The 12,763-nt window shown below is 52.6% G+C and overlaps 3 protein-coding genes across 3 annotated transcripts; all 3 read left to right on the top strand.

Moving 5' to 3' along the window:
* The first annotated feature begins 238 nt into the window (after nt 1–238).
* NCU02508 (hypothetical protein) lies at nt 239–1,565 on the top strand. Its single transcript, XM_960546.2, has 5 exons — nt 239–399; nt 482–490; nt 572–643; nt 700–1,102; nt 1,158–1,565. Exons 1-5 carry the CDS (start codon nt 370–372, stop codon nt 1,283–1,285), a joined length of 642 nt encoding a protein of 213 aa, XP_965639.1. The 5' UTR covers nt 239–369; the 3' UTR covers nt 1,286–1,565.
* A 203-nt stretch (nt 1,566–1,768) lies between these two features.
* NCU02507 (hypothetical protein) lies at nt 1,769–3,334 on the top strand. The gene is made up of 3 exons (XM_960545.2): nt 1,769–1,896; nt 2,213–2,285; nt 2,501–3,334. Exons 1-3 carry the CDS (start codon nt 1,824–1,826, stop codon nt 2,772–2,774), a joined length of 420 nt encoding a protein of 139 aa, XP_965638.1. The 5' UTR covers nt 1,769–1,823; the 3' UTR covers nt 2,775–3,334.
* Nucleotides 3,335–6,913: 3,579 nt separating this feature from the next.
* suc (succinate) lies at nt 6,914–12,491 on the top strand. The gene is made up of 12 exons (XM_960543.3): nt 6,914–7,219; nt 7,374–7,394; nt 7,455–7,462; nt 7,533–7,544; nt 7,613–7,650; nt 7,718–7,749; nt 7,874–7,993; nt 8,052–8,113; nt 8,204–9,050; nt 9,582–9,594; nt 9,685–11,866; nt 11,926–12,491. The coding sequence occupies exons 1-12, from the start codon at nt 7,093–7,095 to the stop codon at nt 12,040–12,042; spliced, it is 3,579 nt and encodes a 1,192-aa protein (XP_965636.2). The 5' UTR covers nt 6,914–7,092; the 3' UTR covers nt 12,043–12,491.
* The last annotated feature ends 272 nt before the right edge of the window (nt 12,492–12,763 follow it).

Here is a 12,763-nt window from a genome sequence, read left to right as displayed (position 1 = left end):
TGGGATCCATCCCCACCTGTCCGCCACTTGGCGAGCGGCAGGCAAATCGCAAGAGGACAGTGAAGGCGCGCAAGCCTGGAACTGGAAAAGTCTTGGCACACATCGTTACGCTGGATGGCTCGTGCGAGCCTGTCTGGTGGAGCGGGCGAGAGGTGCTGTGAAACGGGACGCCTGTGTTAAGTTCTCAGCCTCGCGCCTTGCAAAACCGAAATCGACCTGATTTCATCATCCAACCACACGCGACTCTGAAGCCTCCCCGCGAAGAGCTGTTGAGAACGCGACGACGAAGTTCAAGCAACTTTGTCGAGAAACCAAACGGTTAATTTTTGTACCATTTGAACAGCTACTCTGTAGCAAACAGTCGCAAAGATGGCGTCGACCAACAAGCAAGGCAAGATGGTAAGTCATCGCTCCCCAATCCGTGCTGCCGCTTGACGTATCAATGTTGACGCCAGACGACTGACAAGGTGCGATATCATAGGCCGGTTACGTACGTACTTCACGCTCTTGGTTACTATCGATCTCGAATGACAAGGATGGTACGAAGAACTGACGGTTTTCATGCCAACAGATCAACTACCGGATGCGTGTCACTCTTAACGATGGCCGCCAGATGACTGGACAAATGCTTGCTTTCGACAAGGTACGACCTGACAATTGTATCATTCAATCTTGCCGAGTTTGCTGACATTTTGGCAGCACATGAACCTCGTCCTGGCCGATGCTGAAGAGTTCCGTCGCATTAAGCGGAGACAAAACAAGCCTGCCGCCCCTGGCTCGTCTGCCCCCGCCGTCCAGACCGTCGAACAGGAGGAGAAGCGCACATTGGGTCTTACAATCATCCGTGGTGCCCATATTGTCTCGCTCTCGGTCGAATCGCCTCCCCCCGCGGACCCGAGCGCTCGTCTCGGAAAATCGACTGGTGGAGGACTTGCTTCAACGCTCCAGGCTGGTCCTGGTGTTGCTCGACCTGCTGGACGTGGTGCTGCCGCTCCTATCTCGCTCGCCGGTCCCGCCGCTGGTGTTGGCGGCGCTGCGCCTCCCCCGCCGTTCCCTGGGTTCCCCGGTGCTGCACCCCCCGGTTTCCCCGGCCGTGGTGGCCGTAAGTTATCCCCTGTGGACTTCATCGGTGTCTCAGTCGCTAACGCTTATTTTAGCTCCTCCTCCCGGCTTCCCTGTATTCCCTCCCGCAGCTGGCTTCCCCGGTGCCCCTGGTTTCCCGCCCTCGTTCCCGCCCCCAGGCGCTGGTGGCCCAGCTGGCTTCAACCCGCCTCCCCGCAGATAAGGAGGTTGACTGCTCGATTTTACCGTTAATTTACCGATCCAATCTGATGGTGTATTGTGTCTGAGACATGCTAGAACTCCCCTGCATGAAGCGGGCTCGGATGAAAGCAAATGAAGCTCTGCCATGGTTCAAGAGGTGTGAATTTTACGCTGGCGTTTAGGGGGTTCACTGAAAACATTTGTTTAGAGCGGGATAAGTACCTGCGTTTTGCAAGCATGAATCAGGGATATAGCATTGCAAAAACATGGCAAACATCACTACAAATAATGAAAACCATAGCACCATTTCAGAACCACAGTTTTGCTGCCTGCCCCTGTTAAGCAGGTACGTATCTCCGATTCATGAGGCTGCCCCACTCCATAACAGTGCTGAGCTGAGCATCTGGCAGCCTCACCCATTCAGCTGTCCTGAAGGTGAACGGGTCCGTGCTGAGAGCGGACGGAACCCCAACTTTGCAACATTTCGCTGTGTTCGCGGGCCATCCAATCTCTCTATCAGTGACGCAAATCCGGTATACAATCCGTTCAAAACAGTCAAAATGGCCGCCTTTGTGAAAGCGATCAATGCGAAGATCAGGTCTCATCCCGTTCTGAACTATGTCTGCTCAACGCGTAAGTCTCCTTATCCCAGTTTACCCCAGCCAGCTGAGCGACCCGCTTGGTCTCGAGTCGTGAATCCAGACACCCCCGGGTGGGCCAATCCCCGATAACACTGGGGCATCCTCACGACCCAAGCCATAGGCATTATGGTGAATGATGTTTACGGGTAGAACATCACCAAAGACACGATTCTACCGGGGCATGTTTAAAGACCGTAGCGCTGCATAGGCTGCCGCAGCATGATGCTTGTTGGGACAACCCGGTGGAAATGGGACATACCTTGCAACTTGACGTCGGACACGCTGCTGATATACCAATGTGCTCGCAGACTTCTGGGGCCCTGCCTCTAATTTTGGTATCCCCATCGCGGCTGTGATGGATACACAGAAGAGTCCTGAACTGTGTGTACCCCTTGTTCATCAACCAACCTCAACTTATCTGCCTTCTATGTTCTTCACTCCCATCTGTTGTGAGCTTTCTGTCTCAGTCCTCCTAACCTACAGCCTTTCCTTTTGATAAGCCCCCTGGGATATTCATTCACGTCTCACTCTCTCGCCCACTCACCACAACAATGAACGAATCCAACAGACCCCTCTCTTTCTAACCTTTGAAATAGGATCTCCGGCAAAATGACCTTTGCCCTCTGCATCTACTCAGCCACCTTCATGCGCTACTCGCTCGCCGTGCAACCCAAGAACTACCTCCTGTTCCTGTGCCACGCCGTCAACGAGACGGCCCAGTTGACGCAGGGTTATCGCTACCTGAAATACAACTATTGGGGCGGCAAGGAGAAGGAGGGCCTCGTGAAGGCAGTGGATGCGGGTAAGGACAAGGCGAAGGAGCTGGAGGCCAAGGCTGAGACTAAGGTTAAGGAGGTTGTTGGGAAGTAAGGAGAGATAGAGAGCGTGAGTGGTAAGGAAGAAGCATGGTGCCTGTCTAGTACTTGACCGAGATGGATGGACCGTGACCGACAGGTAGTCAGTCGATATTGGTATGGACTGGGTGTGATCCGACCATGAAGAGTCAAAAGAGGGCTTCAAGAAATGTTGTCACCGTCGAGGGTGTGTGAAGGCCACCATGGAGATAACCTGGAAGTTGTGCTGTACCTTGCATTTGCAAAGAAGCACGGGGTCGAGTGTCAGATCTATCATGAAATCAGCAAGATACTATCATGTGAGACGGCGATCAATGGGCTGAGGAGCAATGGATACATACGGAAATAGGTAACTTTAGGCACTTCTTTCTCCACGCGATCATCTATCGACCAATTACTTTCGGTCTCTTGTCGCTTCAAGGTGGAGAGCACTAGCGGAAAACATGAGGGACAGCTTTGGACTCCACGATGTAGTGCCGTTGGACTTTGGTGTTGTCTGTTGCGATCTTGTCGACGACTGGATCTGGCAGTCATGAGACTTATCTGATAGTCATGTTAAGGAGCGGTGTGATGTGTAAACTGATGTTTACGGTCTTGATCTGAAGTGCTGATGAATATCCCGAGATACAAGTAGACACGAAGCCGCGTACGTCGACGAACGTCATTCGTGGGTTTCAGATACCGACCTCAGGGACGAACGTACTCGCGAATCCACGGAAATACCTAGCTAGCTACAATGACAGTGGGAGACGGGGGGCTCGACATTGTAGAGGAAATACAGATACCTTTTTCGGCATGGTTAATCCTTCTGTGCGAAATGAAGTTAAAAAAGCTAACAGCCGCCATAAGGAAAAGCAACCCATGTCTACCTATAAACGATCGGATCTCGTCCCGGTATGTAACCGAGGAAGAAGCGAAGTGGTGAAACCCGCTCCGGCCCCGCCCGACCACATGTGCACAACCGAAGTCCCCGCGCCATCCCGTTCCCGCCCTCCCTCCCCTCCATTCGTTTCGTTCGACACGCGGAGAAAAAAAAAGGGCTAAGAACGGGTTCATCGGTTTTATCACATGAGTACAGTGTAGTAGGTATATAACATAATCCACCTTCCTCAGCTGGTTAAAACCTGGGGGCTTCTTTTTTAATTGATCTTTTATTTGTTTCTGTTTAGTGTAAAACCAACAGGGCAAGGTAAAACGACGAACAGGGTAAGGCAAGACAAGAAAAGGCGTATGATCTGCAGGGCTGATAGGAGGAGCCCCCTATGCAGTTTTGACACTTCGTTTCAGTGATCAGCTTGGCTACAACTCTTTAGACAAGCGGGCTTGGAATTGACGTCGGTGTGTGTGAGATAGACTGTCCCAGGAGGAACAGTTTCGGCTGTGTGACGGCTAAGGTCTTGAAACCAAGATTATGTGATTAGTTGGATAGAACAGTAGCGGTGATGCAAGAAGCTCGAGGAGTCTAAGAACGACATATGATACATGAGGCTCGTTTGCTGGTGATGCGTTGGAGATTTGTGTTTCAGAGGCTTAGTGTACCTCTATTGTACCATGATTTTCCAGGGCATGTCTCTCAATATGTTATGGCTCTCAGTTGGAGAGGATAGGCAGGGCCAATCTAGGCAGAGCACACGTCTGAGAATCAGAGTTTCGACTACGGAACACCGGAAAATGAACGCGAAACATGAAGATATGATCACATAGTGATGAGAAGCAAAGGAAGCTTGGCATTGGTATTGATGGTCTGCGGTACAGTATTGCCGTCGGCCGGGGCGTTAAGAAATATCCACTACGACAATGAACGTCCAAGAGTCGAAAACGAAAATAGCTAGTGTCGTTGCTCATTAACCGTGTCGTGCCTGTCTAGCCTATAGTAAGACTTCCTTTTCCCCAAATGCAACCCTTGAGAGATTATCAACACCCGAAACGTCTGTAAGAACAAAAATATGCCGTGCTTATCCTCGGTTGTTGATGCGAGAACATGAGGAGATCGGTTGCGAGATCTATCAGATGATCTTTTGGGTCAATGGTGTGTTTCGCTTTTGACTCGGATTTCGCGCTCCTGTCGAAAGGTGATGAACTGGTTGTTGCAAGGGTGAAAGACGCCCCAGAGTTCGAGACTTCGAACCAAAAAGTCCCGTCGCCAGTTGTTATGACTCAAAAAAGGTGATGACAGACCCAGAAAGACAAATGCAGGGCAGGGCGGTAGTTATAGTATAGTTATGGGTACCAAACCATATCAGAGCCCTGGATCATCCAGTCTCCGGTGTCGCACCGCCGCCGGTTGCAACTGTTAAAGCCAAAGTTGCAAGGAAACGTGCCCACGGATCTCACAGTGACAGTAGGCATGCAGGAGATAGTGTACACCCGCAAGGTTCTTGGTTACCAACCCGCAGGATCCTGCTGTGCGAATAGCCTCAGAACTCACCTCCAGAGATACGCAGACTGTAAGCCGGATGTGAAAATAAACCTCAATGCAAACTCCACATGGGGTCTCCAAAATCGAAAGTGGGGCTGTAAAGCAGGAGGGGATGGCTAAAGTGGTGGATCCATCCATAGAGGTCCAGTAGCGTACAAGGCAGCAGCTAGAAAGACACGAAGTACCGATACACTCAGGAAATCATGTTTTTTGGGGCAGTTGTTCGCGCTGACGATGCACGTGCTGTGAAGCCGTGTCGTCTGTCTTCGCGATACCGAATCTGGAACCGCCCGGACCAATGACAAGCCCCGGATGACCCATTCAGGTCATTTCGATCCATCCCCGCTGCCGGCCCCGGACCAGCACGGGCCCCGAAAAGCCCCCCACTTCCCTTGGTGGCCGGCCCCGGGCCGCCGGCTTTTTCATCACCCACATCGAAGTACTTTTTGATTGATGAAGGGTGAGCCTTCCCAGCACGCTATGAACCTGTCTGACTACTCATCGTTGTCTGGCTACACAAAGAGGCAACATGAGCCAGTAGGAGGAGTTTGACAACAGGTGCGACGGATGGCATTCTCCCAATGCGAGGCTCCCTTTCGGCGCCGGGCCCTCTTTGGTTGACATCATGGATGTCAGGCACCGCAAGGTTAGTTACCAAACGTCAATGTTTTGTCAAAAATGTCACAGTGGTTCTGTATTTCGTCAATGGTGATGTTTCACGATCCTCATCCGCGGGCGTGACTGCAGCATGCATGCCTCTTCGCGGCTCAGTTTCAGAGCTTTGCATATTGTAGTGTACATAGTACGTAGTGTACAAACTATCCCATCTTGACCTTTTGTGTGTAATGACATGCCGTTGCAAAGCGCTATTACAAAGAGATAAGTGAGTTTTCTATGTCATAAGCTTGAGTCACCAGACGGGGTCTTGGCTTGCGGAATTTTCTTGATTAAGACGCTTGGAAGCGGCAGACTCAAGAAAGTAGCGGGTGGGCTGAGGATCTGGAGGTCTCACCTGGGAGGGGTAGAGGTACATGTACGCCACCCAAGAACTCCTGTCTACGCAGTACGTATAGCCCCCTGGCCACCGCAGATGATCTTTTAGCAAGTGGAAGCGATGCATGGCATCGATCCGTCAAAAGCCATGATAAGTAACGACCCCACAAAGCGACGATGAATCGCAAGATGGGACTGGCAGGTTGACTTACAACGGGGATCCTTGTTCGAGCTGGTTACTGTCAGGACCAGAATCGTCTTCTTCTCCTTGGCGTGAGTTTTGTCCCATTTTTTAGGTCCCGCTCCGGTAGACGAGCTTCATGGATGGTCGAGTCTGACTCTTTCTGCCACTTTTTCCATGTCGCTAGACAGAAATCCGCTCATAAGCCGCGTCTTCGTCCTGGCCTCTCCCTCTTCTGAAGTCTTTCCTCCATCAATTTTTGCCCTCTTTGCTTTATTTTTCTGTTCGGCCAAGCAGTGTGCCCCTCTCGTAGTTCCTGGACCGCCCCCTGCCCTTCTGTGTAGTGTATATCACCAAACGTACTATGTAGACTTCGCTTTCGAGTGGCCCCCCGGTTAGTGTAGTGCATACAGTAGTACTGTGTAGTCTGAGCAGCAAGGTACCCATCCACCATCTAGATCTAACCGGGGCTCTGTGAGCTTGTCTTGGCTGTATTTACGAAACTAGCGTTTTATCCATGTAAAGGTGTACAATGTGCTCGGTACAGCCAATCCAACCTAGTCTGTCTCGTCGCTGTTTGGGTGCAGCACGTCGCGCCGTAACCCTGCCCGATAACCCCACCACCAGGACAGACCCCTCGTCATTGTCTCGAGACTCAAGTAGCCCGCTCCCCCTCCAAACTCGCTACCTCACCAGCTTTTCTCTTTTCAACAACCACGACCTTGCGTCAATTGAGTCAAGATGGCCTCCGACAAGCCTGCCGACCAGTATGCGGAGGTGTTCGAGGAGGGCGATGTCCCCAAGGAGGCCCAGACCGTCCACCGCATCCGGGCCAACTCGACTATTATGCAGCTGAACAAGATTCTGGGTTAGTCGCATTCGCATTCCGTAGAGACGGGACGTGCTTGGTGTGCGGTTGCCGGCTGCTTGCAAGAGTGTCGCGATCGACTGAACCTCTGCGCGCAGAAGTTTATGAGGATGTATTGAGCAAGTCACTAACGTCGGTTCTTCATGCGAAACAGTTGCCAACCGTGGTGAAATTCGTAAGTAGTGACCTGCCCCATCACGTTTTCCCCGAGCGATGCGCTAACAGTAATATTCAGCCATTCGTGTATGTCCAACCGCCATGACCACTACAACATGAGATGAAAAACGTACTTACTTTTGATACCACCATACAGATCTTCAGAACTGTGAGTTACCAGTATTCTCGCCGTGCATGTCTTCGTGGTGGGCATGGCTGACCTTGAAACTTGCGCAGGCTCACGAGTTGTCTCTTCACACCATTGCCATCTTCAGGTAAGCGCTTCTTCCAATCCATATACCAAATTCCGTTTCGTCCGAACACCGTCTAACATTTTATTAGTTATGAGGACCGCCTCTCCATGCACAGACAGAGTATGCGCGATTTCACCTCCTTCCAATCTCTCCTCGCCGAGTTAGCCTGGGCCAAGGCCAACGCCAGCGCCCTGGCTGGCGAGCGATACAGTCACAGTTGCAGTTACTGATGCTAGGAACGTAGAGGCCGATGAGGCGTACGTCATTGGCAAGCGTGGACAATACACCCCCGTTGGTGCTTATCTCGCCTCCGACGAGATCGTTAAGATTGCCGTCGAACACGGCGCCCAGATGATCCATCCCGGTAGGATAGAACCGTTCACCTGAAGGCCTTGATGTCGCTTTTACTGATCCTCCCATAGGTTATGGTTTCCTCTCTGAGAACGCTGATTTCGCTCGCAAGGTTGAGAAGGCCGGTCTTATCGTGAGTTGCCCAGACCACGCCTAGCTAGAGCGCGGGGTTCATGTGATTCGCCCAATGAGGAGTGCATGAGCACTAACCTGTTCTCTTTAGTTTATCGGCCCTTCGCCCGAAGTGATCGACGCTCTTGGTGACAAGGTCTCTGCTCGCAAGCTTGCCATTGCCGCCGGTGTCCCCGTCGTCCCTGGTACTGAGGGTGCTGTCGACACCTTCGAGGCCGTCAAGGACTTCACCGACAAGTACGGTTTCCCTATCATCATCAAGGCTGCCTATGGCGGAGGTGGTCGTGGTATGCGTGTCGTCCGCGAGGAGGCTTCCCTGAGGGAGTCCTTCGAGCGCGCCACCTCTGAGGCCAAGAGTGCCTTTGGCAACGGCACCGTTTTCGTCGAGCGCTTCCTCGACAAGCCCAAGCACATCGAGGTCCAGCTTCTTGGTGACAACCACGGCAACATTGTCCACCTGTACGAGCGTGACTGCTCCGTCCAGCGCCGCCACCAGAAGGTCGTCGAGATTGCCCCCGCTAAGGACCTTCCCACCGAGACTCGCGATGCTATCTTGGCCGATGCCGTCAAGCTCGCCAAGTCGGTCAACTACCGCAATGCCGGTACCGCTGAGTTCCTTGTCGACCAGCAGAACCGCTACTACTTCATTGAGATCAACCCCCGTATCCAGGTCGAGCACACCATTACTGAGGAGATCACCGGGATCGACATTGTCGCCGCCCAGATCCAGATCGCCGCTGGTGCTACTCTTGAGCAGCTTGGTCTCACCCAAGACCGCATCACTACCCGTGGTTTCGCGATCCAGTGCCGTATCACCACTGAGGATCCCGCCAAGAACTTCCAGCCCGATACTGGCAAGATTGAAGTCTACCGCAGCGCTGGTGGTAACGGTGTCCGTCTCGACGGCGGTAACGGCTTTGCTGGTGCCGTCATTACTCGTAAGTGATTTCCCCTTTCCCCATTCATGCCTCAAAGACCTTTCCCAAAAACCCCAAGACCCCAAATGCATCGCTTGATGAGTTTTCAACTCTCCATGGGACATTCCTGTTATCTCTCGACGCATACTTGCATCAATCAGATGCATCGCGATACCAGAGGAATGGCATCAACTGCTCTCCTCAGGCCTTTTGACATCAGCTCGAGGCTTTTTTGCAACAAGAAACTGCATGCAAATTTGAGAAGAATACCTCAATTTCCGGCGGCCTGTTGCTTCACATTGAAGCATTTGTTTCGTGGTAAACAAATGGCAGGTGCTTGGACCCACTAGTGTGGGGCTGGTCCAAAAGACCCACAAATTATTAGGGGGGTGGACCGTGCGTCATGTGCAGCCTCAACTCATCAACATATATTCACCCTCGCCGTCGTCAACTCAAATCATCACATCTATCAATCACCACCCTTATCCGTCACTACCAATCATCAATCACGACCCCTCTCAAGATGATGTCACTAACATTAAGGAATCACAGCGTTCTACGACAGGTAAGTCGTTACGCAATCCTTAGCGGATCCCGACCTCCATGACCACCGTCTATCTGTCGATACTTGTACTAACCTTCCTTCAATCACAAGTATGTTAGTAAAGGTGAGCTGTAGAGGTTCCACCTATGAAATTGCTAGAAGAAAGGTACTGCGTGCCCTGATCGAATTCCGTATTCGCGGCGTCAAGACCAACATTCCATTTTTGGCTTCTCTCCTCACACACCCGACCTTCATCGAGGGCAACTGCTGGACTACCTTCATCGATGATACGCCCTCGCTCTTCGATCTCGTTGGGAGCCAGAACCGTGCTCAGAAGCTCCTTGCTTATCTGGGCGATGTCGCCGTCAACGGCAGTAGCATCAAGGGTCAGATTGGTGAGCCCAAGTTCAAGGGTGATATCATCATTCCCGAGCTCCACGATGCTTCTGGCAAGAAAATCGATGTTAGTCAGCCTTGCACCAAGGGCTGGCGCCAGATCATCCTCGAGCAGGGCCCCAAGGCCTTCGCCAAGGCTGTCCGCAACTACAAGGGCTGCCTTCTCATGGACACCACCTGGCGTGATGCCCACCAGTCTCTCCTCGCCACCCGTGTGCGTACCGTCGATCTGTTGAACATCGCCAAGGAGACCAGCCATGCTCTCCACAACCTCTACTCCTTGGAGTGCTGGGGTGGCGCCACCTTCGATGTCGCCATGCGTTTCCTCTATGAGGATCCTTGGGACAGACTCCGCAAGATGCGCAAGCTTGTGCCCAACATTCCCTTCCAGATGCTCCTCCGTGGCGCTAACGGTGTTGCCTACGCTTCCCTGCCCGACAACGCCATTGAGCACTTCGTCGAGCATGCCAAGAAGAACGGTGTCGATATCTTCCGTGTCTTCGATGCCCTCAACGACATCCACCAGCTCGAGGTTGGTATTAAGGCTGTCCAGAAGGCAGGCGGTGTGTGCGAGGGTACCGTTTGCTACAGCGGTGACATGCTTAACCCCAAAAAGAAGTACAACCTTGAGTACTACCTTAAGCTCGTTGACGAGCTTGTCGCTCTCGACATCGATGTCCTTGGCATCAAGGATATGGCTGGTGTTCTCAAGCCCCACGCTGCTACCCTCCTCATTGGCAGCATCCGCGAGAAGTACCCCGACCTCCCCATCCACGTCCACACTCACGACTCCGCGGGTACTGGTGTCGCCTCCATGGTTGCTTGTGCCATGGCTGGTGCTGATGCCGTGGATGCTGCCACTGACAGCTTATCTGGCATGACCTCTCAGCCCAGCATCAACGCCATCATTGCTTCGCTTGATGGCACTGACAAGGACACTGGTCTCGACGTCCACCATGTCCGTGCTCTTGACACCTACTGGTCTCAGCTCCGTCTCCTCTACTCGCCCTTCGAGGCTCATCTCACTGGCCCCGACCCCGAGGTTTACGAGCACGAGATTCCTGGCGGTCAGCTCACCAACATGATGTTCCAGGCTTCTCAGCTTGGCCTCGGCTCTCAGTGGCTTGAGACTAAGAAGGCCTACGAGGAGGCCAACGACCTTCTCGGTGACATTGTCAAGGTCACTCCTACCTCCAAGGTCGTTGGTGACTTGGCTCAATTCATGGTTTCCAACAAGCTGTCCAAGGATGATGTCTTGGCCCGCGCTGGCGAGCTCGACTTCCCCGGCTCCGTTCTTGAGTTCCTCGAGGGTATGATGGGTCAGCCCTACGGCGGTTTCCCTGAGCCTTTCCGTACCAAGGCACTCCGTGGCCGTCGCAAGCTCGACGCTCGCCCCGGTCTCTTCCTCGAGCCCGTCGACTTCGCCAAGGTCCGCAAGGAGCTCGCTCGTAAGTTCGGCAGCGTCACCGAGTGCGATGTTGCCAGCTACGTCATGTACCCTAAGGTCTTTGAGGACTATAAGAAGTTCGTGGCCAAGTTCGGTGATCTCTCCGTCCTTCCCACCAAGTACTTCCTGTCCAGGCCCGAGATCGGCGAGGAATTCCACGTCGAGCTCGAGAAGGGCAAGGTCCTCATTCTCAAGCTCCTTGCTGTCGGTCCTCTCTCTGAGAACACCGGCCAGCGTGAGGTGTTCTACGAGATGAACGGTGAGGTCCGCCAGGTTACCGTCGACGACAAGAAGGCGTCGGTCGAGAACGTGAGCAGGCCCAAGGCCGATCCTACCGATTCCAGCCAGGTCGGCGCCCCCATGGCCGGTGTTCTCGTTGAGCTCCGCGTCCACGACGGTACTGAGGTCAAGAAGGGCGACCCCATCGCCGTTCTCAGCGCGATGAAGATGGTACGTTGTCCACTACACCCCTTTACGCAGATGACTCAATACTAATTCGTATCCTATAGGAAATGGTCATCTCCGCTCCTCACAACGGTGTTGTCTCTTCCCTTGCCGTCCGCGAGGGTGACTCCGTCGATGGCTCTGACCTCGTCTGCCGTATCGTCAAGCCCGGCGACAAATGAGCAACTAGATGATCGAATGACAGGCTGTCATTCCATCGTCAAAGACTCGAGGAAATAGAGGCAGTTCGAGTGTCACGCAACAGAGCTACCGACCAAATTGTGTTTATGCTTCCACGACGAGACGAACATTTTCAAAAAGAAAGAGAAACGGCGCGTCGTTGTTCGGAGTCCGGCCGGGTTTTTGTTACTTGGGAATGATTATATGGCATATGGATTTTGATATGAAGAGCTGGATGGAGGAATGGATGACATGAATATCAATACCTCCAAACACGATTTGGGCACATCGAGGGACGCCGGGCCGGGCTCTTCAGAAGCCCAAGCAGCGTGCAGAGAGTGGAGCTTGTAGCACTCGATACCTCATGTATGCATGAAGCAAAATAGTGATTTCATTTCATTACATGGTTAACTCAAGTATCCTCCCCAAGCCATACAGCTCGCAAACCGTGATTGCAAATATTTTGAGTTTGTGGTAACATGACTCTGACTGGCTTTTGCCTTGGAACTGCGAATAATTGCCTGCGGAGTATGATGAACATTTAAGTGTAGCACCCAACTGTTCCACCTGGGTCAATGGATTACTATCGATATCGGTTGCTACTCTCGACGCTAAGATCTGGATTACATTGACCAGACGGGTGGAAAATGGGTGAAGAGAGAAGAGAGAAAACGACGGATCGTGGGAGCGATAGGGTTTTCTTAATCAGATCTAAGCGTCGAG

Source organism: Neurospora crassa, linkage group I, assembly GCF_000182925.2.
Source record: "Neurospora crassa OR74A linkage group I, whole genome shotgun sequence".
Taxonomy (NCBI): Eukaryota; Fungi; Ascomycota; class Sordariomycetes; order Sordariales; family Sordariaceae; genus Neurospora; species Neurospora crassa.
Note: the sequence above shows the minus strand (reverse complement) of the source record. Positions and strands in the feature narration are given on the sequence as shown.

Bases quoted from the DNA above. Each gene is read 5' to 3' on its own strand.
- NCU02508 (XM_960546.2), top strand. From the start codon at position 370: ATGGCGTCGACCAACAAGCAAGGCAAGATG. The intron at 644-699 runs GTACGACCTGAC...ACATTTTGGCAG, and splicing joins AAATGCTTGCTTTCGACAAG to CACATGAACCTCGTCCTGGC. The intron at 1,103-1,157 runs GTAAGTTATCCC...CGCTTATTTTAG, and splicing joins TTTCCCCGGCCGTGGTGGCC to CTCCTCCTCCCGGCTTCCCT.
- NCU02507 (XM_960545.2), top strand. From the start codon at position 1,824: ATGGCCGCCTTTGTGAAAGCGATCAATGCGAAGATCAGGTCTCATCCC. The intron at 1,897-2,212 runs GTAAGTCTCCTT...ATGTGCTCGCAG, and splicing joins GAACTATGTCTGCTCAACGC to ACTTCTGGGGCCCTGCCTCT. The intron at 2,286-2,500 runs GTGTGTACCCCT...CCTTTGAAATAG, and splicing joins ACACAGAAGAGTCCTGAACT to GATCTCCGGCAAAATGACCT.
- suc (XM_960543.3), top strand. From the start codon at position 7,093: ATGGCCTCCGACAAGCCTGCCGACCAGTATGCGGAGGTGTTCGAGGAG. The intron at 7,220-7,373 runs GTTAGTCGCATT...CATGCGAAACAG, and splicing joins GCAGCTGAACAAGATTCTGG to TTGCCAACCGTGGTGAAATT. The intron at 7,651-7,717 runs GTAAGCGCTTCT...ACATTTTATTAG, and splicing joins CACACCATTGCCATCTTCAG to TTATGAGGACCGCCTCTCCA.